The 25,674-nt window shown below is 67.3% G+C and overlaps 1 protein-coding gene across 1 annotated transcript; it reads left to right on the top strand.

The window, feature by feature from the left end:
• The first annotated feature begins 201 nt into the window (after positions 1 to 201).
• FIBCD1 (fibrinogen C domain containing 1) lies at positions 202 to 24,485 on the top strand. The gene is made up of 7 exons (XM_008252211.5): positions 202 to 458; positions 6,510 to 6,989; positions 9,703 to 9,862; positions 10,183 to 10,319; positions 18,766 to 18,862; positions 21,301 to 21,480; positions 21,808 to 24,485. Exons 1-7 carry the CDS (start codon positions 387 to 389, stop codon positions 22,065 to 22,067), a joined length of 1,386 nt encoding a protein of 461 aa, XP_008250433.2. The 5' UTR covers positions 202 to 386; the 3' UTR covers positions 22,068 to 24,485.
• The last annotated feature ends 1,189 nt before the right edge of the window (positions 24,486 to 25,674 follow it).

The raw sequence follows: 25,674 nt of genomic DNA, 5'->3' as shown, positions 1-25,674 counted from the left end.
CGCTGTGCCCTCGTGTGCGCGCGTGTGGCGGGGAGGCCGAGGGCAGCAGGAAAAGGCAGAGTCCGAGACAAAAAGACGCGGAGACTGGGAAGGAGGGCGGGCGCGAGGAGGGAGCGGAGAGGAGCGCGCAGGGGAGGCGCGGGAGCGGGGAGCGGGGACGGCGCGCAGCGCGAGCGACGGGCGGGCGGGCGGGCGGGCGGCCGGCGGCTCTCGCGCTCCCGCTCCCGCTCTCACCCGCACACGCCCGGCCGCCCCGGCGCCAGGCACCGAGGCGGGGACCGGGCGGGCAGAGCGCGCGCCCTGCGCCCGCGCTCGCGCCCACCTCGCCGCCTTTGCGCTCGGCAGCGGCGCGCCCGGCCCGGCGTCCCCGCCAGTCCTGCGGGAAGATGGTCAAGGAGCGCTGGAAGACCATGGGCGGCGCTTCCCAACTTGAGGCCCCGCCGCGCGACAAGCCGCAGGTACGCGCGCTCGGGCACTTGGGGGGCGGCGGTGGCCGCTCGGGCCGGCGGGGCGGGGGCCCAGTGCGGGCGCTGGAGTTTGGGGCGCACCCCTGCGAGGCTCTCGTGCCGTCCTCTCCTCCTTCTGAGCGGAGGCCCAAACTCGGGGCTCGGATGGGGCGGCCCCGGGCTTTGCGGGCCGGCACCCCCGTCCCCCACCGCGCGCCGGCGGCCGAGCTCCGGTGCAGAGGGAGGAGGGGACCAGTAATTGGCTGTGTGACCACCGACAAATCACCTCCCCTGCTGAGCCTCCATTTCTCCACCTCTGCAATGGGCAGCTTAGCCTTCCACGCAGCCCCCCGCTCTGCCCGCGCCCGGTGCTGGGCACCTGGCACGTCGGCCAGAGCTTCCAGAGTCGGACTTGAACCCGGGGATCCCGTAGGAACGCTCTCCCTGTAGCCAGAGCTCCGCCGGCAGCAGCAGATTGATCCGTGTGCATCTCCTGGAAGAGCCTGGCCGCTGTAACCGGCCGTCCGGCTTTGTCCCCCAGAACCCAGACCTCAGAGAGGGCCAGCTCCGACCTGCGGCAGCGCAGCTCCGTGGGGATTCGAACCCTGGCCCGGGAGCTCCAGGACTGGCTCCTTCCTGGCTGTCTCGGCAGGGGTCCTGCAAGGGGGCCTCTCAGAGGGCGTCCAGGGCTGGGCACTGGAGGGGGACGAGAGCAGTGCCCCCCGGCTGGCCAGCGCGGGGCGCTGAGGCAGGGGGCAGCCGCAGGGCTGCCCCGGGCTGGGCTGCCAAGGGACCGAGCAGGCGGGCAGGCAGGCGAGGACAGGAAATAATGGGGCTGCCCGTTTTAAATTTCAAATTTCTCCCAGACAGATGTCATTGGGGAAGGAACAGTTTGTGTTTGCAGCGGCAGGAGGGGGCGGCCCCTCCATCTCAGGATCTCAGGAGCTGCCGCCTGCTTCTGCTGGTTCCCTCCTGAGTGGCACCGCGTGGCCCCCGGGGGCCCAGCCCCTGTGGGTTTGTTTGCCTTACGAAGTGGCACCTCCCCGAGCAGGCCAGGGGCTGGTCAGGGGTGTGTGCTCCCACTGCAAAGGCTGGGGATCAGAGAGGCTGAGGAACAGGTCCGCGTCACACAGCATGTTAGTGTGTGTGTGAGCACACGCATGTGCGTGCGTGTGTCAACTCTGAGCCAACGCCTCGCCTCGTCCACTGCCTCCCCCAGGTGGGTCACCCCCAAGCAAAGGCCCCTACTGCTGAGATCTGGCCTTCCGCCCCCAGCGAGCGGCCCTCGCGGCTGGACTTGCTCTCCTAAGCCATCCGCAGCCTGGCCTGTTCCCCTTCCGTCAGCTCCGCTCATGTCCTGAGGGCTGTCGCCGCCCACCCCGGGGCACCCATCTCTAGATCTCCCCCCAAGCCCCCCAGCACGTACCCCCATCCTCACTCAGGGTCACTCTGTGTACTTCAGACTGGCTCACACGCCGCCACCTCCTCCAGGAAGCCCCCTGGTGCCCGGTGGCTGTGTCTCCAAGTCCGGGCCGCGTTTCTAGCCTGTGCCGCTCAGTGCCTTTCTGCCCCTAGCCCCAGGCTGTCCTCTCTGGGGAGCCCCTGTGGCCGTGCGCTCCTCCTGCCCCCCACCTGCACCCCGCCTCCGGTCTCTCTCTAGGCTCAGGCTGCTTTGCGTCCAGGCAGCAGTGTTGAGAACGAGCCGTGTTCGCTGAGCTGAGCGGCGTGCAGGCACTGCTGTCTCAAGGGGAGGAGGCTGCTGAGAGAAGCCAGAGCTCGGGGCTGGCTGTCCCGTGGCTCCCGCTCGCCCCCACAATGGGCGATCCCCCTGCCCGCTCCACCCCCACAATGGGCGATATCCCTGCCCGTTCCAGGCCGGTGGGAAGCTTCGGACAAGAGGAAGACCTTGCCTGCGCCTGCCATCCAGGGCAGACAGTCCGTCCCCACCAGGCTTCTCTCCCCGCTCCCAGCTTGGCCGTGGACCTGCTGTGTGACTGTGGCCGAGTCCCTCCTGCTCTCTGGGCCCGGGCTTGGCCATCCGTGCAGTGGGAACAGCGATGCCCACTTGGTCCTCACTTCACGAGGGTGGTTGGCAGGGGCTGAGAGAGGCGGAGCCAGGGCTCGGGTCTCCCTGGCAGCCGGTGAGGGTCGTCGTCTCCTGGCTCCACTGGCTTAGCCGAGTTCTGTCGCCGCCAAGGACAAAGCTCCGATGCTCATTCCCCCTGCAGGGAGGGGCTCGTGTCCCCGTGTGGCCATTTCTGGGGACGCCAGGGTCCCACTTTGACCCAGCCCCAGGCACCCTGAGCTCCTCATTTGCTGGGTGACCTTGGACAAGCTGTTGCCTCCGACTTCGTTAGCGCGTCCTCTCTCCCCCGACTGACGCAGGGGCTGTCACTCCCGTGGGGCAGGGAGAAGCCGGCAGAGGCGGCGGACTGTTTGCAGGAGTGTGGAGTGGCTCAGATGAAAGGACCCACAAATAGACCTGATTCTTCCAGGCTGGAGCGGAGGCCAGCGAGTCACCTCCCGTGTCCCCGCAGTCCGTCCCCAGGCCGCCGCGTGGGGAGGGCGACCTCCTACCCATCCCGAGGGGCTCTCTTGATATTTTCAAAACTTCTAAAAAGCATTCCAGGAAGGCGGGCCAAAATGCTTGTCGGGAAGTTTTTCCTGTTGTCTAACCTGAATCCCTACTGCGTTCGCTTCACTCGAGGGCTATTTATGGAGCCCCCACCTGCCGGAACAGGTGCAGCTGGGGGCGTGGTCTGGGCCTCAGGCAGGGGGGCCGACAGGTCAGGTGTGTCACCAACTGTGGCCAGCGGGCAGGTGGTCCCTGTGGTTTAGGGGCACGTGGTGGGGCCTTGACTGGAGCAGCAGCTGGGGACAGGGCCAGGTGACCGTGGGGAGCCCGGGGAGGAGGGAGCGGCTGGTGGGATTGAGGAGCTCGGGAGGACTCTGGTTTGGGGTGGGCAGAGCCGGGTTTAGGCCATCTGGGAAGCCAGGAGCCCGGGGCAGGGAGCAGCCGAGACCCTTACAGAGAACCTGTGGAAACCGCCCACGCCTTCTGCCCCCTCGAATCCCGGCAGCCGCTCCCCCCGCCCTGGTTCCAGGAAGGGGTCCCCTGGACAGGGCCCGTGCAGGAGCAAGGGGGGGCTCTGCGCAGGACCCAGAGCAGCCTCTCCCAGGTCGTAGGGAGCCCCCGACCCCCGTGAGCAGAGCACCGGCCCCTTGGCTTAGAGCTCCGAGCAGCAGTGAGAGCCGTGGGCTCCTGGGGGCCCTGGGAGGGGGAGCAGCTGGGGGTCTGGGCCCCTCCCTCCCGCAAGGCTGCATCGCCCGCCGCACTCTGGGGGGAGCTTGGTCCTGAAGAGCCGCCCCCGCCTGGGGCTGCCCCCTTCTGCGCTCCATCACGCAGAGAGCAGGGCCGGGGCCGGGCGGGCACGATGCTCTGCAGAGCACTTGGCCTTGAGCCCCTGCACCCGAGCCTCCCCCCCATACGCCCCCTGCGGCCACCTCTGGAGCCAGGGCTCCGGGCAGGGAGCCGGGACTGCTGTCTCCCTGGGCGCACTGGGGGCTCCTGGCATGGGCCCATTTTCCGAGGCAGCCCCTGACCCCAGGCTGGCCACATCCTTCGGCGGGGGGCCCGTGGCAGGGGGGCCTTGAGCCCCGTCCTCCGCTGCCCGACCCAGGCTCCTGGCTTCTCCCCACCCATCGCCTGGGCGCCGAGTTTCTTGAGGGTGGGGGCTCTGGGCGGGGGCGGGCGCCCCACTCCGGCCTGGCCCAAGGCTGATTAAGAAGCCGCAGCCGGAGGCGCTGGTCGGGCTGCGGGGCCCAAAGCCCCCGTTATTACATCGGGCACGTCAGCGGCCGCCTGTAAAAGCCGGCCACGTCTCTGAAGACCCATTCTCTGCCCAGCGCCCTGCGCAGCGCCAAGCTCCCATGGGCCCTGCAGCCTCTCCCCAGCACCTCGGCCTTCCCACCGTGGCTGGGGCCTCCGGAGACCCAGCGGGAGGTGCTGAATTCTCGGCCGGCCAGGGCGCCTTCGTGCGGCTGTGCGAGGCCGGGCTCTGAGCCGAGCTGCTCCAGGCTAGGTGTCCCCGGACGGGCTGGGAGCCGCGCACGGGGACCACTGCTGACACAGCTCCATCCTCTGCTGTGTCGCCAGCCCAGCGGCAGGTCCCCGGGCCTCTGTTGCAAAGTCCTAGAAAGCTCAACAGCACGGCCCCTCCTCCCCGGTCAGCCGCGTTCTGGGGACATGACCCAGTCCGTCTCTTCTCGGTCCGTCCATCCGCTCGGCACCCGGCCGTCAGGACTGCTGGCCGTTCACCAGCCCTGTGTCCCCAGCTGTCAGCCACCCCCAAAGGGGCAAGAACTCTTCCCCCCTCTCTACACCCAGAGCCTGTCTCCTGGGGAGACCCAGTGAATGTTGAGTGGGTGTTCCCATGACTGAGAGATGAGGGAATGGGTGAGGGCAGAGGGGAGGACCGCCTGTTTCCATAAGCGCCAACCCAGGGAGGCACAGAGGACAAGGAGCCCCTACAGGTTGGGAGAGAAGGGTGAGGAAACAGTCAAGGAAGGCTTCCTGGAGGAGGTGACAGCTCACCGAGCCCCGGAGGAAGAGAATAAACTGGGCTGGTGCAAGGGGGTGCTGTCCGCGGAGCTGGGGCAGCCCATGTGGAGCTGTTGGAGGGAGCTGTGGTTTGTGTAGTCGGCTGGGTGGGTGGATCCGGAATAGACAGAGCAGGGCAGGCGTGCGGCCCCGAGCCCTGGGATGCCAGGGCACCAGGGGCAGGCCAGGGAGCGCTCCCTCCCGCTGCCTGGAACGAAGAGACCGCGTCCTTGGGGCTCTGGCTGTCCAGCTGCTGCCCGGCTTCCCAGGGTGCCACGTGCAGGCGTTACTTGGTTTCGAGTTTCTGGGAAAGAAGCCGCCTGCCCTGGCATCGTCAGCCCTCGGATGCAGTGAGGCGAGAGGCGGGGCCGCCAGTCACGGCCAGGGCCGCCCCCGCCCCGCGTCCGCGCTGTGGCAATGCGAGGCAGAGACAGGCGGGCAGCCCGGGAGGACCCCCTGGGCCTCAGTCCCCGCCCTCCGCCCCGTGTCAGATGTGCGTCCGCCCCCCCCCCCTCCGAGCGCTTTGGTCCAGGGATCTGCGCCCCCAAAGCCTTCGCGGCCGTAGAGTCCCGGCTCCTCCTGGAACTCAGCTGCCCCTTGGCACTGTCCCCTCCCGGCTCTGTCCTTGCACAAGGTGTTCAGCAGGCCTGTGCCGCCTCTGAGCTGCCCACCTTGGCCACCTCGCAGGTCCGGGGCGTCACGGTGGCCTGAGCCGCAGGCGGCCGTGACCCTGTGTCCTGCCAGCAGTCTGCCCTGTGACGCGGGAGCAGAGGGGCGAGGGGGTGGCCCCTGTGTGCCCAGGGCCGCAGAACAGCCTCGGGCAGAGCCGTGTCCGGACTCCGGGGCTGTGCGTGCGCCAGGTTGACAGGGACTGTGAGTGCCAGGCGCCCGTTCCCTCGGGGCGCTCGTGTCCTGGGGACAGCCCGCCCCTTTGTACGGCCATTGCCCTCACCAGCAGAGCCCGCTCTTCCGAGTGCCCCCAGCGGGTGCCCAGGTGCGGAGAGGTGAGTGTCGTTAGCACACCCATCTCACAGGTGAACAGACTCAGAAAGGCTCGGATAGGGCCCCGCCCAGGACTCAGAGCCCCGCCCCGTCTGGCCGCACAGCAGGAGGCTCCCCCAGGGAGGGGTCTGCGAGGGGCCGTGTGGCTGCACAAGCAAAGGGCCTGGGGCACGGGGCAGGGGGCAGGGCGCTCCTTCTGTCTCCCGGTCTCTCTGCCCCAGTTTCTCCTTTCCGGTCTCTCCGTGTCTCTCCCCTGGGATCTCTCTCGCTCTCCCCCTCGCACTGTGTCTGTGTGTCCGTGTCCCTGGCCCTGTGGTTCCTCCTCTCTGTCTCTGTACAGCGCCCTCTCCCTGCCCCCACTAGAGGGTTCTCTGAGCCCCACGCCGCCTGCCTCTAACGCTCGCCCCTCTCTCCCTGTCCGTGTCTGTGTCCGTGTCCGTTTGTCCTGGGCTGCCCCGCAGCGGCCGAGCTGCGGCTATGCCCTGTGCACCGTGCTGCTGGCCCTGGCCGTGCTGCTGGCCGTGGCCGTCACCGGCACCGTCCTCTTCCTGAACCACGCCCACGCGCCGGGCACGGCGCCCCCGCCCGTGGTCAGCACGGGGCCGGCTGGGGCCAACAGCGCGCTGGTCACCGTGGAGAGGGCAGACAGCTCACACCTGAGCATCGTCATCGACCCGCGCTGCCCTGACCTTGCCGACGGCTTCGCCCGCCTGGAGGGCGCCCAGGCCTCCGTGCTACAGGCGCTGAGCCAGCACCAGGCCCAGCCGCGGCGGGCGGGCGAGCAGGAGCAGGAGCTGCTGGACACGCTGGCCGAGCAGCTGCCCCGGCTGCTGGCCCGGGCCTCGGAGCTGCAGGCCGAGTGCGCGGGGCTGCGCAAGGGCCACGGCTCCCTGGGCCAGGGGCTCAGCGCCCTGCAGCACGAGCAGGGCCGGCTCATCCAGGTAAGAGGGCTGGGGTCTCTGCTCCTGGGGCTGCCCCTCCCCAGGGTCTGGGGCAGGGGGTCTGGGCTCAGGGCGGCTGCTGTTCTCACCCGCAGACAAAGCCGTGAGGCTCAGAGAGGCGAAGCGTCTCATCCCAGGCCACACAGCCCCGGGGAGCCAGGATTCGAACCCAGGGTCCGTCCCATGCTCTTTGCCGCTGGCCCTGGCTATTTAGCACCTGTGGCCCCGTATCTATCAGCAGCAAACCAGGCCTGGCGCAGGGAAGTCCCGAGGGTGCTGCTGGGTCTGGGCCAGGGGTCTCTGCCGTGGGCTCCGCGGTCACACCCCACACCCCAGCGACACAGGAGCAGGGATCTGTTCCCACCATTTGCCCGACTGAACGTGGTGGCCCAGGTCACTTGTCCCGGGTCCCAGGGCCATCCCTGCACAGCCTCAGCCGCTGCCACGTCACCCGAGTGACTCATATCCTTAGGGGCAGGGGCCAAGGCCCTGCCGCCCCCCACCCCACCCCGGACACCCAGGATGACCCGGCTTCTCCCCTCCGGGCGCTACAGCTGGTGACCGCCAGAAAGGTGCTCCCACCCCGGCCCGCCCACAGCGGCTGCAGCTTCCTGCCGGCTCCCCAGCAGGCCCGGGGGGTCTCTAGATTCCTGGGTGACCAGGGGCTCCCAACTCCCCCCGTGGCCCCGCCCCCACCCCGGACCCACGAGACTAATAGCTTTGCTGGGCGCACAGCGGCCGGCTTGCCTGATGTATTTCCTTCTGCAGACGTGTCGGAGTTGACGCGTGTGCCACAGACTCCAGATGAGTCCAGAGCCCGAGTGTCTGTGTCTCGTGCAGAGGCAGCCAGCCGTGTCTCCTCATTCCTCTCCCAGCGTCACAGACCCCAGCTGCCAGCCCGGGGTCTCAGAGCAGTGCCCACAGCACCCTGGGTGCTGGATGAGAGGCAGGGTCCTGGGTCTCTGGCCCCCCCTGGCCGCTGACCCCAGTGCGGGGAGGGAGGGGCGTGCCTGAGGCTGGGCTAGGCTGAGCCAGGCTGCCCTGAGACCTGGACTCCTGGCCGGGCCCCGCCCGCAGCAGCTGGGGGACCCTGGGCAGGCAGGAGGAGCCCCCTCCTCACCTGCCAAGAGAGGACAACACAGCCCGGGCCAGGGCTGCTGACCTGGGGCCTTGGCCCGCGGCTCCTGGCACGTGGGAGGTACTGTGCCACCCTGTGTGCCCAGCTCTTTGCTAACCTGGCAACCTCCCAGGAACCCCAGGAGTCGGGTGAGTCTGTGACCCCATTTTGTGGAGGGGCAGACTGAGGCTTGGTGGCAGAAGCAGCCGCCCTGATTGCGCAGTGCACCGCTCAGCAGGCGGGCCCCATGCGCACGTTAGCTTGTGGCAAGTTTGTGTGGGCGTTTTAAAGACGAAGCCGGGGAGCAGAGGGCAGGGGGCACTGGGCCCGGGTTTCTCCAGGTCTCAGACGGCTGGGCTGAGCTGGGGAGACTTAACCTGGAGTCTTACCATACCCCCCACACTCCCAACAGCAGCTGCCCGGCGCCCCCTGGGGGCTGCCCTGCCCCCTCCCCTCGCCCCAGACCCAGCCCTCCCTGAATCAAGGGGACCAAGAGCTTTGCAGGGGTGGGGGCCCTGCCTGGCTGAGCCGGGAGCCCTTTCCCAGGTGTGCTTCTAGTTCTCTTCCTCCAGGGGGCGCTGGTCTGCCACGTGACAGGCTCAGGCCACGAAGACCCTGGTGCTGGCTGGTGGCCTGGGCTGCCCTGACCCTGCCTCCCCCTCCTCGTGGTGCTGCCTCCCCCTGGAGCCCCGGGGTGGGGAGAGGACAGACCCTAGACAACTCGGGCAGTGGCCAGAGCCAAGAGGCCCCAAGGGCCCTGACCTGGGGTGCTCCAGACCCCAGGCCTGTGATGGGGTGGGGGGTGAGCAGTGGACAGAGCAGCCGACCCCTCCAGCGTCCAACCGCACCCCAGCGCTCCCCACTGCAAGCAGACTGGGAGGGGTGGCTCTTGCGGGCTCCTGCAGAGAGGGGGTGGGGTCCCAGCTCAGCCTGGGTGCCTACGGCTGCCCTGCCTTACCCTACCCTGGCCCTAGGGAAGTGGCCAGAGGCCATTCACCCTCAGGGACCTCTCCTGCTGGGCCTCAGTTTCCCCATTTGTAACAAGGAAGTGATAACGCCAGTCCTAGCTCTTCTCGGCGGGGTGGGGGTGGGGGTGGGGGTGGGGGGACAGTGAGGTGGTGGACGTCCCAGAGCCACAGACACTCAAAGCCCTGAGGGTGTGGGGGTGGGGTCCTCGTTCCTCGTTGCCCGAAGCCTCCCGTGTGCCCCTGAGTAGTGGCCCCTCACTCACAATCTTCCTTAAGGATCAGGGGACAGCAGTGGGGGGCGCTGTGCGGCTTGGCTGGGGGGAGAGGGTGACATTAGCCCCGTTTCTCGGATGAGGTGGAGCCTGGGAAAGGCGCTCACCACATGGGTGAGCGAGGGTAGAATCCAGCACGGCATCTTCCCGGCCACCTCGTCTGGCTGAACGCCCAGGACTGTCCCCAGACCAGGGCTTGGGGGCGGCAGTGCCTGCTGGAGTCCCCCGCCCTCTGAGCCCCGGAGGTCCCCGCCCAGCTGACCCCTCAGATTGCCTGGACAGAGACCTAGGGCCGGGGCGGGGCGGGGCCGCACGGAGGCCGCCTGCCCCCTGCTGACCCCTGCTGCTCTGTGCAGCTTCTGTCCGAGAGCCAAGGCCACATGGCTCACCTGGTGACCTCGGTCAGCGACGTCCTGGACGCCCTGCAGAGGGACCGGGGGCTGGGCCGGCCCCGCGTCAAGGCCGATCTTCAGAGAGCACCTGCCAGGGCCGCCCGGCCCCGGGGCTGTGCCAGCGGTGAGTGTGCCGGGGGGCTTCCTTCCTCCGGTGACCTGGGCGTGCAGGGAGGCAGGGAAAGCTGGGGCCCAGCCCTGCTCCCGTGGGGCCCATGCCCTGTCCCTGCACCCTCGCGTCCAGCACACAGCTGGGCCTCCTCACCCTGCGCTGCGACGGCCAGGGTGCCCATTTTGCAGACGGGGAAGACGAGGCTCGGGGTGACTGGTGCAGTGAGGGCAGAATGAAAGCCGGTACTCTAGCCCAGGTGACCCCGCGTGACGGCGTGGGGCGGGGCGGGGTGGGGGCGTGGACTTCGGCCTGACCGCCCTCCCCCGCCTCAGGCTCTCGGCCCCGGGACTGCCTGGACGTCCTCCTGAGCGGGCAGCAGGACGACGGCGTCTACTCCATCTTCCCCACGCACTACCCCGCCGGCTTCCAGGTCTACTGCGACATGCGCACGGACGGCGGAGGCTGGACGGTGAGTCTCGGCACGGGGAGGCCCGGGGCGGGGGGGGGGTGCCTGAGCGGCCCCTCACCCACGGAAGCCTGAAGCGGTGGCCGGGGCTTTGTGCCCCGAGGGAGCGGCGCCCGCACCTGCTACCCCGCCTCTGAGCTGCCCAGGTCCTGGTTCTCCGGGAGGCGCTGGGTGCAGCCTGCTGCTGGTGGGACTCCCGGGGGCTGTGGGGGCAGAGACCCCCTGACTTCCGGGACAGGAGCCGTCCAATTCCTGTCTCCTGGTCTCTGCCCCGGCTGGGAAATGGTGGCCGTGGAATGTTCTAGCTGCCCCTCAAAGGGCGGGGTACAGGCAGGAAGGGGACAGCGGCCCCGGTTGGAGGACCCTGGAGCAGGGTGGGCGTGCGGGCGCATGGGAGGCCCTGCGGGCTTCGGTCTGCGTGGGTCGGTGTGGGCTGGCTGTCTCCGGGCAGCGCCCCACGTCCGCTTTTGCAGGGAAATGGGACACAGGAGCCAGGCTCGGGCGTGGCTTCCTTCCCAGGCTTTCCGTGTAGACGCTGAAATTCGCGCTGCAGGAAATTTGTTGGATTCTCCCTGCAGTATTATTTAAAGCATATTTTTAAGAAGTCTGCGGGGACAGGTGCTGCGGCGCCGTGGGTGAAGCCGCTGCTTGTGGTGCCCGCGGCCCAAATGTGAGGGCCTAGGTTCGAATCCCAGTTCTGCTTCTTCTTTTATTTTTTTTTATATTTTTTTATTTTTTTGACAGGCAGAGTGGACAGTGAGAGAGAGAGACAGAGAGAAAGGTCTTCCTTTTTGCCGTTGGTTCACCCTCCAATGGCCGCAGCAGCTGGCGTGCTGCAGCCGGCGCACTGCGCTGATCCGATGGCAGGAGCCAGGTGCTTCTCCTGGTCTCCCATGGGGTGCAGGGCCCAAGCACTTGGGCCATCCTCCACTGCACTCCCAGGCCACAGCAGAGAGCTGGCCTGGAAGAGGGGCAACCGGGACAGAATCCGGCGCCCCGACCGGGACTAGAACCCGGTGTGCCGGCGCCGCAAGGCGGAGGATTAGCCTAGTGAGCCGCGGCGCCGGCCCCAGCTCTGCTTCTGACCCAGCTTCCTGGTGAGGCTCGCCCTGGGAGGCAGCAGACAGTGCCTGGGCCCCCGCCGCCCTCCTGGGAGACCGGGGTGGGGCCCCTGGCTCCTGGCTTTGGCCTGGTCCAGCCCTGGCTATTGCGGGCATTTGGGGAGTGAATGAGATATCTCTCTGCCTTTGAAACAAATAAGAATAAATAAACTTAAAGAAATAAATAAGAATTCCTCTTTTGATCTTTTTTTAGCCACTTAAACAGTCCACGCCATCCTTAGCTCCCGTGCTGTGCACACGGCAGCAGCAATGGTCCCGTGGGCGGTGCGGTGCCGACCGCATCCCGCATCCTGGAGCCGGGATTGCTGACTGACAGCGGGAAAGGGGCTGACCGCCCCCTCCCCAAAATGGACGGCTTCTGACCCTCTGGGGGCTCGGGCTCGACGTTGGGGCTTAGCAGGGACACTGCTGGCTGCTGTTTGATTTTGTGCAGAACTTTGCGTTTTATTTACTCGAGAGGCAGAGACAGAAAGAGAAGCCGCCCATCTGCTGGTTCACTCCCCAAATGCCACCGAGAGCTGGGGCCGAAGCCAGGAATCGGGGGCGCGACCAGGGTCTCCCCTGTGGCTGTCGGGGCTCAGCTGCTTACGCCATCACCTGCTGCCTCCAGGGTGCACAGGGAAGCTGGAACGAGAGAGAAGCCGAGACTCAGACCCAGGATGTGGGATGAGGCGGGGGCTCATGGAGGAGGGGTCACCCTAAGTAGGGCCTGGCGTCAGAGGGCCCGCGGCATGTTCGGGGGACAATCGGCTGGGGTGTGCGGCACGTGAGGGGCCATCCTGTCGGGATCCCAGGCTGCAGAGTTTGGGACGGGCGCTGGAGAGCCATCGAGGGTGTTGGACAGAGGAGAGCTGGAGGGGGTGTTTCCCGCATCCTCGGCAGGTGTGCGCGGGCGCCCTCTGCTGGCGAGAGGGGAAACCACCTGCTTGAGCTCTGTCATCCACGGGCGGCTCTCATCTGTGTGATGGTGGGCGATTACCTAAGTTCCCAGAGCCTGGGTTTCCTGAGCTGTGAAGTGGGGAGACCCCCCACCCCACCCTGCACCACGTGGAGCTCTAGAGAGCCGCACAGGAGTGTGCCACGGGGACACTGGGGGACTGGAGACACCAGCACAGCAGAATGAGAAACCCCCCAGGCCAGGCCGGGGCAGGGACCCCAATGCCCCAGGGCCACGGCCACGGGGTGCCGGCCACGCAGCTAGACTGGGCCATGGACACGCCCCGCCAGGTCGGGTGCAGGCCTGGGGTGCAGCCATGCGGTTGCTTTGCAGCTGTGCCTCCCGCGGCTGCTCTCGGCTCCCCTGGCTGCTGCCTCCATTCGTGGGGCCCCCGAGGGTGGGGCCTGCAGCCCTTACTGACAGGGAGGATACCCAGGCTTCGCGGGATTGACCTCAGCTTCCGCCGCTAGCGTTTGCAAAGTGTTTTGCTCTGTGTCTGGAAGCTGTGTGACCCCCATTGAGGACAGTGGGGGCCCCACTCTGTGCAAGGCACTGGCAGACACACCGAGACCCCAGATCCTGGAGCTCCACCCTAGGAGGGAGGTCCCGGCGCTCCAGAGAGCAGGCCCTGGTGGGGGCAGGGGCGGGGGGATCAGCTCTCTCCAGGGTGCCCACGTGGCAGCATCCCTGGTCCCCAGTCTTGGACTTGGTTTCTCATCACAGAGCGGCTCTGGACTGTTTTGGTCTGTTGATGTCCAGGCCGGCGAGCACGCCGGAGAGAAGGGTCCCAGCAGGTAGAGTGAGTGACCAGGCAGGGAGGCGAGAGGCAAGGCTCTGGGAGCCAGCTGTGAGTGGGATGCGAGGGTGAGTGGCCGGGGCGGTTTGGAGAGGGGTCAGCCTACCCAGCAGAGACGGGATGCGGGCAGGGGCGAGGGGAGGCGGTGGTGGGCCCAAGGCAGCCATTAGGAGGCAGCCAGAGAGCAGGTGAGAATCCCCCCTCCCAGAGGCTCCCCAAGGCAGACATCCCCGTGCACCTGCCTCGGCCCCGGAGGGGGCTTTTCCGTGCGCCGGCTCCGTGTGTCTGCGGCTGCAAAGTGCTGTTTCCCTAAGAAGTCTGAGTTATTGCCCCTGCCTCTGGGACGCCCCGGGCGGGCCAGGAATCGGAGTTCCGGCAGCTTCTCGTGCCTCGCTCGCCATGGACCTGAGCCGGTCTCCCGGGCGACGAGAGGGGCCTCCAGGAGGAGTGCCCGCACCTGCCGCTGAAGCTCTGGAAGGGAGCCTGGTCTGTCTCGGAAGTGCCCGCCCGGCCGACAGCCGTTAATATCCATTTGGGCTTCCGTCAGAAGCAATCTTGGCCCGGCCGCCGCCGGACATCTGTCAGGATCACCTCCCTGCCACCCGGCATCTCGCGGAAACTCCATCGTTGTTTGGGAAGGAGCCGGCCGCCGCCTGTGCAGGCCCCCACGCCATCCATCCTCATTAGGTCCCCTGTCCAAACCACAGGCCTCGGGCACCGGCCCCCGGTGGCCACCCCTGGAGGACAGGGCACCTGCAGCCCGGCAGGCGGCACCTTCCGGCCAGTGAGGGCTTAGCTGCCTGCCCACTGAAGGGCCGCTGCCCAGCGTGGAGGCCACGGCCCCTGCTGCACCGGAGGCTGGCAGGGCAGGCCCAGACATCGTGGACTCCACGGTCAACGCCGTGGCACTCACGGGTTCAGACGCTGAGCCTCAGTGGGTGCCAGGCATGGGGTGTCCACAGCAAGCACCCAGAGAGGGATGAGTCCAGGGCAGGGCCCCGGAGGGCGGCCCGGGAAGGGGTGAGCCGAGTGGGCTCCTGCTGCACGCTCACAGGATGTCCACTGGGACCCAGCGACCCAGGCCGCCATGGCTGCGGGCTGCTCAGGAAGAGGGAAGCCCCCTGGCCCTGGGTCCTTGGCTCCCTGCAGTGGGAGGCCCCGGCGGGCAGGTGGATGCTTGGCCGAGCAGGCGCTGAGCCAAAGTCCTTCTCCCCTCCCCCAAGCATGCCCAGAGGCCGGAGGTCACCGTCAAGGTCACTCGAATGCCTGAGGCTCCCACCTGTACTCCAGAAGAGGGGGAGAAAGGCGGGAAAGGGAAGGGTGCCCCCTCCAGCCACCGACTGTGGCGCCGTGGCCAGGAGCCCCTCCCTGCTGCGCCCGCCCTGCTTGGTCATCCTGCACCTTCCTCGCGCCCATCAAGGGGCCACAGCTGGGCTCCCGCTGCCCGGCTGAGCTCTGGGGGCGGGGACTGCACACAGCACCCCCCCACCTCCCCCGCCCCGCCCTGAGCGCTTGCCATTGAAGCCCTTGGGCAGGGTCACCTCGCTCTTCTCATCTGTTGAATGGGGCTATTGTCACAGATGCGGGTAAGTCAGAATTCTTCATAGGCTGCTTTTGGGGAGGGGGTTCCCGGTGAATAGAGGAGGCGGTCCTGCCCGGTGGGATCTCAGAATCACGCTGCATTTGTGAGGCGGAGGGAGTTCATAAAAATCGAGGCCCAAGTTCCTCTTGCGGAAGGCGACATTCGTGGACCTGCGCTGGCGGTCCCGGCTCACCTCCCGTGCCCCTGCGGAGTGGGACTGAGCCCTGTTCCTGCCTGGAGACCCCCACGCCGTGGCTCGTCTGGCCGGGAGGGGGGGCGCACCTGCGGAAGGCGAGGCCGTGCGCGGAACCCACTGCGGGTGTGCGTGGGAGGAAGGAGGGGCTCCGCTCGCTCGCTGGGCACCCCGCACGGCCTCGCCCCCTGCGGCCCTCCCCGGCCGCGGGTGCCCCGCTGAGCTCCGCCGCGGGCGGTGCTGCCTCCCAGGTTCGGCTTCTCAGAACTGCCCGGCCCCGCGCTGCGCGCCTGGAGCCCCGGCGTGGCTGCCTTCGGCGTTTCCCGCGCGGGGTCGGCGGGGTCCGCGACCCCTCTAATTGGCTCCGCGGCCAGAGAAGGCGCCCCGTGCCCCTCCCTGAGCTCCCCCGGCGGGAGGAACATCAAAGGACCTCGCTGGTGGATCCAGCGCAGAGAGAGGGCAAAGCTCGCCGCCGGGCCCCTGCGCGCGCGGCAGGACAGCGGGGTCCACCGCGCGGGATGCGCCCAGCGGCAGTGGGGCGGGCAGCTGCCGTGCCGTGGCCAGTGTCCCCGCGCCGCGGCCCCTGTGCCTGGGAGCCTCCCTTCCGGCTCTGGGTGGGGACAGCAGTTGGGGTTCCTCGAACTTTGCGTATAGAGCATCAGGCACGTGGAGCGCTCAGCCCGGTGCCCGAGGCGGCTCCGCAGCGAGAAATGGCATCGCCGGGGGTGCTTTGCCAGGAGCCGGCAGGCGCTGGCTGCCAGCTGGGAAGCAGGGCAGGGCGCCAAGCCCGGGGGTACCATTTCCAGTCGAAAACAAGGAGTGGGCCCGGTTCCCTTCTGGGCGCGGCAGCTGGCTCTGCAGGGGAAGCGGTGACGGTGGCCAGCGTGCCCAGCCCTGCAGGGGGGAGGGGGAGACAGAGAGGGAAACTGAGGCTCGGGGCGTCACAGGGCTGGTGAGTGCCACAGCCTTGTCCCACAGCCCGTGCTGTGGCCGGCGAGCCTGGAGGCCTCCCCGTGTACTGCCCGGAGGTGACTAGAAAGGACTGGGGACAGTGGCCCCCCAGGACTGTGCGCAGAGCCCCCCACCCACCTGTGGCATCTGGCCTGGACTCCCTCATCTCCCATTCCTTGGGTCTCAGCTCCTCCTCTGCCTGCCTGGCAAGGCCTTGCCCAATCAGCACCCAGCGGAGCGGCTCCTCCTCCAGGAAGCCCTCCACGCTGGGGCATTCTTTCCACCTGAGCGTCCAGCAGGCATCAGAACAAGGACTGTTGTCGTGTGGCTTGAGTGCCCCTCTCTCCTGGGGCCGGAGCTGAGCTCACGCAGGGCCCCACGCAGCCATGCCTTAGTGGTTTTTTTTTGGGGGGGGGGCGCCCGTGGCACCAGACTCTGCAGAGGTCGCCCCATTCCCCAGCCTCAGTCTTCTCATCTGCCCAAGGGGCGCATGCCCCACCTCTGGGCAGGGCGGCAGCGGGGAGGGCTGGCCTGATGCTCGGGACGCCGTTCCTTGCTCTCAGTGCTGTGGCAAAGGAGGAGCCACCTGGGCAGGGCGTGGACTGGACCCGCGTGTGCAGAACTCGAGGCTAAAGTTCTGGCCCACAGCCCCCAGACCCCGTGACACGGGACCGTCAGCCACCTTTCTCTGAAACCACCCGGCGCCATCTGCGGGACCACGTGGGCCCGGGCTCCCTTGGCAGAGCCCCTAAGCGGCGGCGGCGGCGGCAGGCGCTGGCACGGAGCAAAAGCGCGCCGTCTGCCTTCCCACTCGTGGCGCCGGCCCAAGAGGCCTCGGCGGCGGCCGGCATCTCCCCAGCAGCGGCCTCCCAGCCTGAGCCTGGTGGGGAAGCCGCCAGGGAGCTGAGCCACGAATCCTTTGGCCTGCAGGTGCACCCCCCTAACTGGGGATTCCGGGGTCTGCGTCTCCCCAAGTCCCTCCCGGTGGCCCCTGCCCAGCCCATCCTTGTCCCGTAATTAGAGGCCTCTATGCTCGGCGACATCCTCACGTCCCGGTCACTGAAAGCCAGCTTGTTTCTAGAAATCCGTCGGACCAAACGGAAGACCCCAGCCAGTCAGTGCCACGCAGGCTTTCATCAGGCCAGAGGCATGGCTGGGCTCGCCTGACGGGGACCTCAGCACACATGGACTTCACGGGCCATGGTCTCAGACGCAAGACAGGTGCAGCCCACTGTCGGGCCGAGGGTCAGACTGCTCTCTCTGCCATGCACACATGGCCCCTTGACCTCTGGCCAATGTCCCGTGGGTGCTGGGCACACGGAACCCCAGCCAAGGCCGGGTCTGCGGCTCCGGGCTATCAGCGGTCACCTGCTGTGAGCCAGCCCCCCACCCCCAGCTTATTTTCAGTGGACTGACACGGCTCGAAGAGGCTGTTACGATGTCCGTTCTACAGATGAGGAATCGGGGCTGCAGGGCCAGGCTCCCCCGCCGCTGGGCCAGGCCATCACGCGTGGCCGGCCCCTCCCGCTGGCAGGTGCAGGCCCGGGCTGCCCGCTGCCTCCTCTGGGGAGCGCCTGAATTTCTCCAGGATTAAGCCTTTCAAAGGGCGCGTGCTCGGGGTCCCAATCCTCAGCCGTCAATACGACTCTCAGATCTCCCGGAGCCGGATCGAATTTCCTCCCGCCCCAGCCCCTCCCTCCCGCGAAGACTTTCAACTTGCGGTGGAGAAGGGAGCCGCGTCCTCTCGCTCGGGCTCCCTGACGTCAGCGATGGCCCCGAGGCCGGGACCCACGCGTCCCCGCGGCGCAGGCAGGCACGCGGGCGGCTCCGAGCCACGAGCTCAGGCGGCTCCGTAATGAGAGTGGCGGCTGGCGGGCACCGCGGCCAAATCTCAACGACTCAGACGCCGCACAGATGGAGGCGGGCGCTCCCCCTTGCCAACCGCGGCGACGGCAGTGGAGCAGGGGGAGGCTGTGAGACAGAGGGGCTGGGCAGCTCGGGCGGCCAGCGTGCTGCTCCCCGAGAGCGGTGTGAGCCAGGGGCTCCCCACTCCCGGTCGTGGCTGCCGTTAAAGCAGGAAGCAGAGGCGCCATCCGCCCCACCAATCCCCGTCGCGGCCGGGCTTCTGTTACTTGGGGAGGGGGCTGACGGAGGATGGGGCTGTGGAGGCCAAGCCAGTGGTGGGTGCGGGATGGTGATTTGTTTTTGAAAACTAGAGAGTGGGTTATCAGTATCTTTTTGTTTTGTTTTGTTTTTGAAAGGCAGAGAGAGAGAGAGAGGTGTCTTCCATCCACCAGTTCACCCTCAAATGCCCGTGACAGCTGGAGCTGGATAGGCCAAAGCCAGGAGCCAGGAGCTCATCCTGGTCTCCCATGAGGGAGTCCTTGGGCCATCTTCTGCCGCCTCCCAGGTGGCAGGAAGCTGGATGAGAAGCAGAGGCAGAATTTGAACCCAGGTTCTCCGATATGGGAGGTGGGGATCCAAGCAGCAGCTTAACTCTGCACCCCAGCGCCCGGCCCCCCCCCCCCCGGTTTTAGTTTTGACCTGGAAAGAGATTGCAGAGTCCTTGCCCACCGCTACGCTCTGTTTGGCCAGTGGGGAAACTGAGGCCCAGAGCAAGGACAAGGCCAGCACAGGTTCCCCACCGGAGGCCGCCGAGCTGCCTCCAGGCTGCCCCAGTCCATGGGGACATCGCAGGACCTGTGAATGCTGGGTCAGCCCCGCATCAGGCCACCACTCCTGAGCTGCTGGGGCCAGAAGAAGCCCTCGTAGGGCTGGGGAGGCCCGGCTCTGCCCTGCCCGACCGGAGGGAGCGCACAGGGCAGGCTGGGCGCGGGGCTGAGGCTCTCCATCCTGGTCTCCCTCACAGGTGTTTCAGCGCCGGGAAGACGGCTCCGTGAACTTCTTCCGGGGCTGGGAGGCATACCGGGACGGCTTCGGCAAGCTCACGGGCGAGCACTGGCTAGGTGAGGTGCCAGGCACGGTGGGACCCCAGCCCCCTCTACACAGTTCCCCTGACCGCAACACACCAGAGCCGGCTCCCAGATGTCACTCGTGGCGGTGACCGAGGTGTCGCAATGAACAGGAATGGAGCCAGAGGGAGTGAGGACCACGTGGCTGCTCTGCTGGGCAAGCCCTTACCCAGGGGGAGGGGGCTGTCCGGGACCCCCTGCTTCCCGGGACGCTGGGCAGGAGGAGGGGGCTGCAGAGAGCAGGGGACGCCCAGGGCCTGTCGGGATCAGCAGGCACCATGAGGACCAGGGATGACCCTGGCACTGCCCCGCCCTTGGGGTCAGCAACAGCTGATGGCTTTGCTGGGGACACCACGCTGGGACCCTCCCGGGAGCGGTGCCCTGGCTCTTTTTGAGTGCTGTATTTGGTTTCATTGCAAACAATACCAGGCGGCGTGGAGAGTGTGGGAGACAGCATCTCGCTCTGCCCACACCTCCCTGTGCGTCTCCGCTCTCCCAGCCACCTGCTCACTAAGTGCTTTGTCCTTTCCTATTGAGTTATGGGTGCTCTTTGTATATTAAGGCTATCGACCCTGCGTCCATAGGAGAGACAGATATTGACAGTGAGCCGATTCCCTTCCGGCTCCCTCCGCGCACACCCCGCCCCCCACCACTCTGGCTTTTGTGGTCACAGTATCACTCATTTCCTACAAGCTTTAAATGTTGTAGTTTTTATTTTTGTTAAAGATTTGTTTATTTATTTGAGAGGCAGTGTTACAGAGAGGCAGAGGCAGTGACAGAGGGGTCTTCTATCTGCTGGTTCACTCCCCAGTTGGCCGCAAAGGCTGGAGCTGAGCCGATCCGAAGCCAGGAGCTCCCTGTGGTCTCCCACGCGGGGGCGGGGGCCGGGCACTTGGCCCATCTTCGGCTGCCTTCCCAGGTGCATTAGCAGGGAGCCGGATCGGAAGCGGAGCAGCTGGGACTCCGATTTGAGCACCAGCACAAGCCGCAGCTTGAACCTGCAGTGCCGCAAGCCGGCTCCCTGTTGTCTCCGAAGCTTCTTTAATGTTGGGAGCTGGGTTCAGATCCTGCACCCCTCTGTCGCTTGCTGGGGTGACCACGTGAGCTTCGGGGTCCAGGGCTTTTCCTCGCCACCAGCTCCTTCTCCCTTGAACTCGGAGGGGCTGCAGGGCAGGATCCTGGTCTCCCTGCAGGGGTGTCCGGGGGCTTAGGAGGAGCAGCTACCGTGGCTGGGGCTGGAGGAGCCTGGGGAGCTGGGGGGTGTGAGGAAGGGAGGGAGGAGGCGCGGGCTGCAGGCAGGACAGGGTTGGGGGGGACCCCAGAGGAGCCCAGAGCCCTGACAGCTCCACAGCCCGGAGAGCCGAGTGTGTTAACCCCAGCGGACACGTAGAGGTGGGAAGGAGACTCCCGGCGGCCCCACTGGGCGCGTCTCCTCCTGCCCTGTCCCCGCATCCCAGGACTGGTCCTGGGGAGCCTGGGTGCAAGTCACAGCTCCACCCCGCAGCTGCGTGCCCTGCCCCAGGTGCTCCAGCCTGGGGAGATGCAGGGAGGGTCCCTGGGGAGAGGCGGCCGATGCCTGGAGGAGCCCAGTGTGCTCTGATTGTTGCCAGCATCTGGCAGATGCCCCAGAGGCAGGGGTCACACAGCCCTCATGGCCCAGGAGCCCACACGCGCTGCCACATGGGCACCAGGGAGCCGGGCAGGGACAAACCGATGGCATTGAATCAAATGTCCTCTTAATCAAGAGGCAGGGGACACCTTGTGTGTGGGGGGGGAGGGACCCAGATGGGCACAGGACTGCAGAGGGGCCACAGGGGCTGGCACGTGGGGGCGTGGAGCCAGCCCTGGGGACCACTGGGGTGCAGGAAGTGTCTGCTGTGCCCCTCCCTCTCCACAAGCCAGTACCTGCTATGCAGAGGCTGGGGCAGCCCTGCCCAGGACAGGCACGTGGCTCTCCTGGGGCCCTGAGACCGGCAAGGAGGCAGCGGGGGCTCAGGACGATCAAAACCTGGGGTGGGGGGGGCACCAGGGTCAGCAGAGGAATCCTCACCCTGACGGGGGCGGGGCCGCCTTCCCAGGAGGCGGAGCTGAGCGTGAACAGAAGGGAGCCAGTAGGGACCAGCATGGGCTCAGAGGTCAGACTTGGGGAAGTGTGCGTGCCAGGTCCTGCTGGCGCCCGCCAGTCCTTCCGTCAGCCGTGTGCGCAGAAGCGTGGCCCAACCTAAAGCGAACAGAGAAGACCCAGCGGGGAAAACCATCCGTCTGTTCCCCGCCTGACGCAGGCTGCAGGAAGGAGGAAGTAGCCCTGCTGGCAGCACGTACTTGGTGGCCGCCGTCCCCACAGGGCTCAGCTCGGGTCGCTCCTCCGGTCTCTCTAGCCGGGCCCCCTCCCCAGCCCCGCGGCCTCTCCCACCGCTCTGTCCCCAACTCAGGCCTCAAGAGGATCCACGCCCTGACCACCCAGGCCGCCTACGAGCTGCACGTGGACCTGGAGGACTTCGACAACGGCACGGCCTACGCCCACTACGGGAGCTTTGGCGTGGGCCTGTTCTCCGTGGACCCCGAGGAGGACGGGTACCCGCTCACCGTGGCCGGCTACTCGGGCACTGCAGGTGGGGCCCTGGGGCCGTGGCACGGGTGGAGATGGTGGGGGGGGGGCGCCAGATCAAAGCCTGCCACGCTGGGGTCAAGGTCGAGGCTGCTGGCCTCCACCTCCAGGGCCCTCTTGGTGCTCACGCCCACTTTTCAGATGAGGAAACTGAGCTGGACACCTGGGGCAGGGCTCTGCCGTGCCTCCCGAGTGAGGCTGAACCCCTCGGGAGGCAGGGCAGGGAGCCCAGGCTGGCACCAGCCGTGCGTGCCGGCATGTACGGGTATGGTCGTGACGCACACGATGTGGGTGACACGCACGGGCCCACGCGTGTGCGTGCTCTGTGCAGGCGACTCCCTCCTGAAGCACAGCGGCATGAGGTTCACCACCAAGGACCGCGACAGCGACCACTCGGAGAACAACTGTGCCGCCTTCTACCGCGGCGCCTGGTGGTACCGCAACTGCCACACCTCCAACCTCAACGGGCAGTACCTGCGCGGTGCGCACGCCTCCTACGCCGACGGTGTCGAGTGGTCCTCGTGGACCGGCTGGCAGTACTCGCTGAAGTTCTCCGAGATGAAGATCCGGCCGGTCCGGGAGGACCGCTAGGCGGGCGCACTGTCCAGCCTGTTCACCCCCCTGGCCCTGCCCCCACCTCCCCGCCCCCTTCTCCTATGCATGGCTCACCTGCTCCCAGGGAGGGGGCATGGACCAGGCCAGCCCACCCTGCCTGGGCAGCTGTCGTCAACTCTTGCCTCTGCTGACGGAGGCTGGCGAACCTGACCCCCAAGATTCCACCTGCCCAGACTGTGCCTGCCGCCCAGGACAGGAGACTCCACTAGGGCTGGGCTCTGGCCAGCGCCACCAGGGTGCCCTGCCATTGTGGGGACGTGGACAGCAGGCAGACGGCAGCCCTGGGTCCTCGCACAGGCATAGGTGCGTCTTCCTGAAGCCAGGTCTGGTCTGGCCCTTCTTGCCCTCCCAGCACCCACCCCTCCGCCAGTCTCCAGGGGCCTGATGGTCCCTCCGCTCTCCTGTGCCCCGAGGCCAGGCTGGGGCACAGCTCTTGCAGGGACCCGTTCCCCAGAGGACACCAGTTCCCCAGAGGCTGCACACAGGCCTGGAGGTGGTGCCTGCTCCGTGTGTCTCTGCTAAGGTCAGCAGGAGCCTGCATCCCATTTCTTCTGCCTCTGTGGGGGGGGGAGCAGACCCTGCACCACCTGCCTGGCCCAGGCCAGCGGGAGCCTCTTGGTTTTCTAGGCTGGGGCCAGGGCTGGCCTTGTACCACTCTCAGCCCCACAGCCAACCTCCAGGGCCACCGGGATCCTGAGTGCCCCTGGGATATTACCCCCCACTCTGCCCAGCTGTTGTCTCTGGGGAGAGGCTGCCCCCTTCTGGTGATTATGGGCACTGCCGCCTGAGCCCAGCCCTGACTGAGTGGTTGCAGGGAGAGGCCCTCACTGGACACACAGGCCCCCCTGACCCCTGAATCTCTCCTTGCTGCCCCCCCCGCCTTGCCCCGGACAAAAATGAGACCTGCAGGCTTCCACCGTGGGGACCTGGAAGCAGCCTGGGGGGCTGTCTGACGTCTGCAGGCAGGTAGCCAGGTGTGGGGTTCAACCCCCTTCCCCTCCCACCGAAGCATGTGCTGAGAGCCCCCGTGTCCGACTGACTGTACCACCTGGCCATCGTCCCTCGAGCCCACCTGGCCATCAGTGTCCAGCCAACACGGGCAGCGCCTCTGTGTGGACAAGCCTGGCTCACTGCCCCGTGGGTGCTCACCTGGGAGCAGGTGTACGGCCCAGTGTGACCAGGGCGGTGCCGGGGGCAGCCCAGGTGCAGGGGGAGGGGCAAGGCCGGGTGTGATGGAGGGGGTCCCATTGGGCTCCTCTCCCCACCCTCAGAGGCCCCGGAGCCAGCCTGTCCCATGGCAGGCGCCAGGTGGGACCCTGGATTCTCGTGGGGACCCTGGCTGAGTCGGCTTCTGCTGCCAGCCCCGTGGTGCCAGCTGCTGTGAGTGATGGTAATGGGTTTGTGGTTGTACATGGGCTGTGGGTGATACGGGAGCAATCTCGCCAGGACTTGGCTACAGAATGGACATGCTGGGGCTTGTGCCTGCTGGGGGGAAGTGGACAGGTGCAGGCCAGCCTTGCTGGAGACGCCTGTCCCCTTCAGAGCTCTAGTCACCACCCTGAGCAGCAGGGGCTCTCCCCAGCCAGGGCAGGCACCCCTAGGGGACATGGCCCTTCGCAGCACCAAATGGCAACAGGGCCCATCACGGGGGGAAGCACCTGCCGCAGCCTGGCCCCGCCTTCCTGACAGGAGCCTTCAACAGCTGCACCGAGTACAAACGGTTCCTGTGCACCTGCTGTGGGCTGGAGGAGCTCCAGGTCTGATGGCATTCAAATGGCTGCCACCTGAGATGGAAGTGGCCACAGGCAGAAGGGGATGCTGGGAGAGCACCCATCGCCAGTGCCCGCCTCTCAGCTCCCTGCACCTTCACTACCTCCTGCCTGCGTCCACAGGGGCTTCCAGCTGGCCTGGCTTCAGCTGGAGCCCAGAGCCAGGAAAGCAGCAGAGGCCGCGGGACGCATCTCTGGGCAGGCGGGGATCTGCAGGTGCAGCCCGCGTCCAGTCTGCGGGAGTGGCCAGCCTGGCCCCGGCAGCGGGGGAGAACACGGGCAGAGCTGAGGTTTGAGGGGCAAGGGGCAGGCAGGAGGCCCCAGCATTGGACTCCCAGCACCCGGATCAGAACAAGGAGGCGGGACACTGCCCCGTGACCCAGGACAGGGCCTGTTTGTCCATCTGCTCGCAGAGGGGAGCTTGTCCCTAAGACCCCTGCGTGCACAGCTTCGGGACACTGGCTCACAGGTGTGCCTGGGGGCCACACAGGGCCGAGGCGGCGGCTCTGAGGGCCGGCGCCGCCCCCCATGGACGAAGCAAGGCCGGGGACAGTTGCTGGTCGGGGGGCCGTGTGCACTCGGTGTCTGAGAGTCCCCGTCCCCAATAAAGTCTCGTGGTGACCCAGCGCTGGCCTCGCCTCTCACCCCGCTGGATGTCCCTGTGGGAGTCTTGGGTGGAGCAGACACTAGCTCCGCCCCCACCCTCCTATGTGGGCGCCTCCCATGTGGCTCTGCACCCTTGGCAGAGGCATTGGGAGCTGGGTGGCAGCTGGGGCCGCCTGCTGTGGTCGGGGGAGCATCACGCGTGGCCCTGGAGCGGCTGCCTCCGGGCCTCCCCCTGGGCCGCCAGGGCGGGAACGCAGGACAGGTCTCGGAAGCTGCAGCTGGAGCGGGAGGGGCGGGACCTCACTAAGAACAAAGCGTCCCTGTTGCCTGTTTATTCATGCGGCCACTTGAGGCTTAAGGGTGACCCAGTGCCCTGGGCTGACGCGTTGGTGGGCACCTGCGCGGGCCGTGTCGCCCAGGGCCAGTGGCGGCTGGGCCCTGGGCTGATGCAGGGAGGGGTGGCGGGAGAGGCGTCTGCACTGCCGCCCTGAGCAGTGGGCCTTTGCCAGTCCAAGTTCACCGAACACCAGCCCCGCTGCCCTTCCCCTCCACAAAGTGTTCTGCCTGCTCGGGCTGGTCAAATCGGGCTGCAGGGGACAGAGGTGGGGACCCCTGGGGACAGGAGCCCAGAGCCAGGCCACGGAAGTGACAGGCCATCCGGGACACCTGCCACAGGTGGGGGCCTCACCCACTTCAGCCCTGCCCTGCTGTGACCCCAGCCTGCAGAGCCAGAGGGAAAGGCCTGGGGCGCGCACTCCCACAGCGTCCTAGGAGTTTCTTCCAGCTGCGAACCATGACAGAGCAGGAGAGGGGTCCCCACGGCAGGAGGGGCACAGCCAGCACACCCAGAGCTGGGAGAGGGACAGGCGGTTGCGGGAGACTCCAGCCCAGCCTTAGGAATAGCAGTGGCACCCACACCCCCAAGGGGCACCTCCCCGGCTGCTCTCACCCCCACCCCAACCCTGGCAGCGCTGTGGTCCCCAGTCAGGCGCAGAATCTGAGGTTCAGAGGGACATGGCTGCCCAACCTCCCAGGCGCCTGAGTCTGCGCAGGGCGTGACCCCAGAGGGAGGGGCCTGGACACGGCCCTGACCCACTTTGGGGCCTGAGAAGGGGGCCTGGTGCCCCTCCCCCACACTGCTGCCTGCACACGTGGCCAGCAGCACACGAACCCTTTGCCGGAAGCTGTCCCGAGTGGATCTCAGCACT

Source organism: Oryctolagus cuniculus, chromosome 1, assembly GCF_051225735.1.
Source record: "Oryctolagus cuniculus isolate XC-2025 breed Fujian yellow rabbit chromosome 1, ASM5122573v1, whole genome shotgun sequence".
In the NCBI taxonomy this organism is placed as follows: Eukaryota; Metazoa; Chordata; class Mammalia; order Lagomorpha; family Leporidae; genus Oryctolagus; species Oryctolagus cuniculus.
The sequence above is the reverse complement of the archived record's forward strand: the minus strand, read 5'-3'. Positions and strand labels throughout refer to the sequence as shown.